The 5,950-nt window shown below is 35.9% G+C and overlaps 1 protein-coding gene across 2 annotated transcripts in view; it reads right to left on the bottom strand.

Annotated features, from left to right (window-relative positions):
* Positions 1-477: 477 nt before the first annotated feature.
* LOC122145546 overlaps positions 478-5,950 on the bottom strand; it is a 6,374-nt gene continuing 901 nt past the window's right edge. For both annotated transcript variants that reach the window (XM_042759388.1, XM_042759389.1), the window contains exons 4-9: positions 5,540-5,822; positions 4,719-4,852; positions 4,597-4,629; positions 1,598-1,880; positions 798-934; positions 478-688 (exon numbers count right to left, since the gene is read on the bottom strand). In XM_042759388.1, coding sequence (XP_042615322.1) covers positions 684-688; positions 798-934; positions 1,598-1,880; positions 4,597-4,629; positions 4,719-4,852; positions 5,540-5,822 — 875 coding nt within the window. In that variant the 3' untranslated portion in view covers positions 478-683. The remainder of the gene's footprint in view (positions 689-797; positions 935-1,597; positions 1,881-4,596; positions 4,630-4,718; positions 4,853-5,539; positions 5,823-5,950) is intronic.

Here is a 5,950-nt window from a genome sequence, read left to right as displayed (position 1 = left end):
ATGTCATCATACCTCAAATTCTAATATGCATGACTCGAGTTTTGTTTGTTTGAAGACGTTGCAGGTTATTCTGTATCCAAATGCATTTTGTCAAGTGAAGTGAAATTAAACAGATATCTTATGATAAGGGAGTAGGGTGCTGATTAAAGGTATAGTTCACCCAAAATGAAAAATAGCTGTTAATTTACTCATCCTCTGGTCATCCATGATGTAGCGAATTGTTATTTTTGTTATTTATTTATTTATTTTTTTTCTCTTAAGTCGAGAGTAAAGAAGATGTTTAGCTGAAACTGAGGTCATTGGTGACTTTTGAAACCCTGGACAGTATTCATTAAACAGACTACAATCAATGCATGTCTTCTGTCAAAACTGGAAGACAGTGGCACAAACGGGTATTAAGGAATAAAACATTTATTACTGTCGTCATTAAAGTCAGTGCACTTCATATTTTTTGATTCAGAAACATGCAATAGAACATGCAATGCTGTAGTCATTTATTAATGTAGAAAGCAAAGATAAACAAAGGATGGGAGTGTTTATGGTCTAAATACAAACCCCCCTGGGGGAAGGATAAAAGCACATAAGTAAAATAAAAACAATTAAAAAAGTGCAATTTTAGTATTGCTCAGAAAACAGTAGTTTCAGAGGATCAGTGGACCGTGATGTACGTTGCTTCATTCCACTTAATCTGGCCAACAAACAAAAATAAAATAAAAATCAATAACAATTAATACAAATAAAACAAAAATACACATTAAAATCGTAAAACATCACATCTCTCTCCTTTTATCTCTCACCTGCATAAACTTCAACTTCACACAGTGTGAGGTATTCATTGCGTCCAGGCACAATAAGGTTGACGTATGGCCCCTTAATAGGCCTAAACTCAAACGTTTTTGTGACTCCAGGTGGGATGGGCCCAACAGTCGCAGCCCTGTGAAGAGACACAGAAACAGAGAAAAAGAGAGGGGCATATCAGATATACTTATGTCAAAGGCAAGTTTGTATTAAAAAGACTTAGGCCCTGTCCACACGAACACGGTTATTTTTAAAACCAGAACTTTTTCTACGTGGTTTGGCCGTTGGTCCACATGCAAACACAGCACCAGGTCACTGAAACCGAACATTTTTGTAGATTTTCAAAAACTATGGTTGCAGGGTTATCGTGTAGACAGCAAAACCGGCGTTTTGGGCTTGTGACGTCGGAGCATGCGCTGTTATCGTCGCCTGCTGGGTTTCTGATTGGCCAGCATGGCTTTACGGTTGAGATTATATCGCCACCTGTTGGCTTGGCATGCTCTCGTCAGTGCTTCATAGCACGTGTTTGCATTTTCATGTGGACAGAGTTTTTTTTTTAAACGGAAGAAGAAGGAAAAACTCAGTTTATAAAAATACCCGTGTACGTGTGGACAAGGCCTTAAAATTGCCTAGACCTAATCTTTAGTTTTGAGAAATGGAGCTATAGTTTCCAAAAACCGTGAGTAACCATTAAAAAAAAAAAAAAACATCTTAAAGGATTTATTCAAAGTAGTTTTTAACTTACTTACTAATTTTCTACATTTGTTTGTGTAAGTACTAAGAGAGAGACAGCACTCACAGCTGATTATTGTTGCCGTTATTCTCCAGGCTGTTGCCGATACGGATCTGAATACCCTCAATCCCCTTTTCACAACAGTCTCCACGATTAGTGATGCTAACCCTGGTTACCCTGTAGATGCCCAACAAGTCAACTCTCCACCAGGGGTTTCTGTCTCCGTTAGTATGGCTGCATGAACCGAGCGTGTACATTGACTGCCTGTTGCCATCGATAGCATTTCGAGCAGCTCCGAGACTGCTGTATGTGGAGGACTGAACAGCTTTGCCTCCAAGAGCAAGATTTCCTGTTTTTTATATAAAATAAAACATTGTTATTATTATTTATATATTAATTTATTTATTATATTTATAAATATTGCATTTATCACAAGTGAGTTGATAAAACATTTCAACTCAAATCCAGGGCCATGCTGAGACCTTTGGTGTGTGGTGTGTGTGTGTGTGTGTGGGGGGGGGGGGGGGTCATAGTATAAAGGGTCACATTGAACGAGGCTTTAAATAGGGGCTGTGCTCAAAATATCAATATGGCAAAACTTATCGTGACACTTCCTTGCTGATACGCATATCGATATGTATTGGTACAGCAGCATATGCCGTGACGCAGTTTTTGTAAAAAGAAACACAGAACAGAAAAGACCATTTGAAAGGGCACCTATTAAACAAAATCCACTGTAACATGATGTTTGTGTGTGTGAACACAACCACCCTACAATGATAAAAATCCACCCGCTCCTTATTTTAAATTCCCATTAAACTATCAGACATGCTGTCCTGTGTTATGTAGTTTCCACCCTCAGCCAGTTGTGTTTGGTTGTACACTGTAAAAAATGGAAATAGTTATCTACTTAAATATATGGTAACAATATTGCACATAATATTTTTTAATAGTTTTTAATGGAATCTAACTGAATAAATCATGTAAAATCTCCATTTAATCTGTGACACAATGAATTTAATATTATTAGTGAAATGTGCTCATTATTTTGATTCTCAAAAGACTGTGATTTTGAGTAAGGTCTGTTTGTATTTGACTTTTGAGTTAATAAAACGACTGTATACACCCAAATAGCTCAAGTAGGAAAAAACTTGTTACTGCACTAGCATTAGCAAAGCTACTGCTCACTGAACAAAACATCATGCCTCATAGTAGAAGTACATGCAGTTATCCATAACCATAAGCTCTACTCTTCTGCAATGGCAACGACAGAAACTTCAACATAACAGAAACTCTTTCAAATGTCAAATATAACTGAACACTAAAGACTAATAGATGTTCCCCTTTACTCAAAAACTCAAAGTATCAGTTAATTTCAATATGTACTCTCCATTTCCAGCCATATGCAAAGCATGTTGGGAACTAACAATCACTAGAAAAATAAAAACGCAAAACTGAGCTAATTCTTTTAACATAAACAGGTAGCCTTCTTTCCCTATTTATTTTTCATATTAATCTATTCCTCAATTCAAGCCTCAGAACTGCTTAGGTTTCGTTAAAAAATATGAGGGAAACATAATCTCTTGGTTTTATTAGTGAGTTCTCAATATTTTCTATACAACACTGAACCACATTTTCTTTAAGAAAATATACACACTGTTTTTAACTATCACCTTTTTAAATGAAATGTACAAGACCCATGATTATTTTTTTACAGTGATACTCGGTCGAGCAGCTGTAATGTCAACAATGTCTCATAAACAATACTGGTATTCTGTGTTCGGATGTAAGACTGAACATAAATGTCTTTCATGTTCTCCCAGCATCTGAGCCACTGAGAGGACACAGTGAATTACTTTTATTTTTGAAGGGTAATGCTCCTCAAAATCATGGTCGTTATTGTGCTTAGCTAATGTTTTAAAACTGTATTTCTGTGCGTTTCATTAAAGCGCATAGTGAACGTTATCGTACTATGTGTGTATGTGTGTTGCAATATTACATCTTGTAAAAAAAAGAGCATAATAGGTGCCCTTTAAGTTTAAAAGTTAAAGAATATTTTCTTTGCACCTATTAATAACTGACATTAGAAACTGAAGTGTATTATTATTATTATTATTATTATTATTGAGTTTACAGGCACTACTGTTGCTGTTGTAGAAAATAAAATATTCTGTCATATTTCAAATATAAATCTATTCTAATCCTGTTCTGAATTTATTTTTGAATGATAATAAAAACAGGACTGATAAGTATAATTCGGGGATGAGAAAATCAGGATAAGCCTGTATAATTTTTTTACCAGTGCTGTGATAGCCTAATTATTTTTAAGGCACTCTACGCTAGGTTTTTAAAATAAATACTGTAATAATAGTAGTTCAAATTATGAATAGTTTTTTTAGTCAAATAACATTAAAAAAGACCAGACTCCCGACGCCCGTGAAACAGGCCCAGTGTAAATAAATCTATTTAAATTCAAAAAAGACGTACATCATGGAGATGTCTATTTGACGTCTGCATTACATCTGCAAGACGTATTTTTAGAGTGTTTGATGATCTGCAATACGTCTATAGGACGTTTTCTATCAGGTGTCAAATAGACGTTTAGAAGATGTTTTTAAGATCTTTATGATTTACAATGTAAAACTGTCATCTTAAAGACATCTATCAGATGTACACAACAGATGCTTTCCACATGAAGTGATATTTTAACAGACATCTTGCAGACGTACCTGTGCTATCTGGGTTGGTATCCAAAATGAGGCGATGTGAACATTACAGAGCGCTAAACACAGAAAGTCCAAAACAGACTCATAAAAGTAAGCAGAAAAACTGTCAGTTAGACTTACTGGCCACTTGCCGGCAGCCGCAGTCATTTTTGAAGGTATCCTGATAGTGTGCTAAATTACTGAGGTCGGATGAGGTCAAGTGAAAGGTCATAATATGGGTAATTTTATTTATGGCTAAATTGTTATTCATTTATTTTTTTTTAATAGTACGATTGGGCAGGCTTTGGTTATCAAATATTTGTGTTACTGACAGCATACAGAGTAATAAAGAGCACTCACTTGGAACACAAATGTACTGTGGTTTGTCTGCTTCTGTTAATAAAATAATAACAGTCATACACACATTAGTAAGTACATGAACAAATTCTATCACAGAGTTGTCTTCTCTCTCTGCCGCTTACCTGCAAACACCTCGACTTCACACAGAGTAAGAACTTTATCATTCCCAGGTAAAACAATGTTGACATATCGACCTTTAACAGGCTTAAACTCAAACATTTTTGTGCCAGCGAAAACAGAGTCAACAGTTGCAACCCTGCAAATACATAAAGAACAGTGTTAAAAATGGAAACCAGAGGCCTCTCAATGCAATGTACATGTAACAAATTCTGTTAGACTGTATTGAAATCAAATGAGATTGTATAGCATTCTTCACAATACAAATGATTGTTCATGTTTTATATTAAATTGCCATAAATTTAAAGTTGTATTTTGAACGCAGAAGCTCCTTCAGTGACTCAGCAGACAACTGATTACTTTCCTTTTTCCACTGGATTTACATCAGTGAAAAAAAAAAAAAAACTCTCTCTACATTTGCATTGTGAGAAAGAATAGCAAAGAGAAACTGTGCAATCTTCAGTAGCTCTGAATTAAACTCTATGCTTTCAGACCTTTCAGAATATTTGGTCCACTTCTTGTGTGCTTGCAGATCACTGAAATCTCCATCACTGTCACACCATTCTGTGAATTTCTTCAGGTCGGTGACATCAAATGACCCTTCTCAAAGACCCACCCTCCCTTAGTTACTGTTGCTATGTCTGAAAAGCCAAATTGAATCCCAGACGTTTTTGATGATTTTAGAAATCCTGACTGGACACATTTTATTTTAAGTCCAAAAAGAGGACATGTCCAGTGAGAAAGAGAATGTATGGTCACCCCAGTTAAAACCAGATCGAGCATCATAAACATTGGGAGATTATAAAACATTTGAAACATTTCTTACAGCTCATTGTTGTTTCCGTTGTTCCCCAGATTGTTACCAATGCGAATCTGAGCTCCTCTGAGTCGCTCTCTGCAACAGTCTATACGATTAGTGATGGCAACCTTGTATACACTGTAGACGTTTCCAAGGTCAGCTCTCCACCATGGGTTAAACTCAGTTTTAGTGTGAGTGCATGAGCCCTTCCCGTAATCTGCCTCTCTGTTTCCATCTACTGCATGTTTAGCATTTCCCTGTGGGTGTCCTAAGGAGGACTGCACCGCTCTGGCATGAAGAGCAATATTTCCTGTTCAATTAATAAAAAATAAGACCGCTTCTTAGAAATCCAAACAAACAAATCAATCAACCACAAGCTTCCAATTACAATATTTCAGTCTATAATTTTAATAATTTAATCTGATTGATATGTAATAT

The sequence above is a fragment of the Cyprinus carpio genome, chromosome A7 (genome assembly GCF_018340385.1).
Source record: "Cyprinus carpio isolate SPL01 chromosome A7, ASM1834038v1, whole genome shotgun sequence".
Classification (NCBI taxonomy): Eukaryota; Metazoa; Chordata; class Actinopteri; order Cypriniformes; family Cyprinidae; genus Cyprinus; species Cyprinus carpio.
This window is presented reverse-complemented; position numbering and strand designations above follow the sequence as displayed.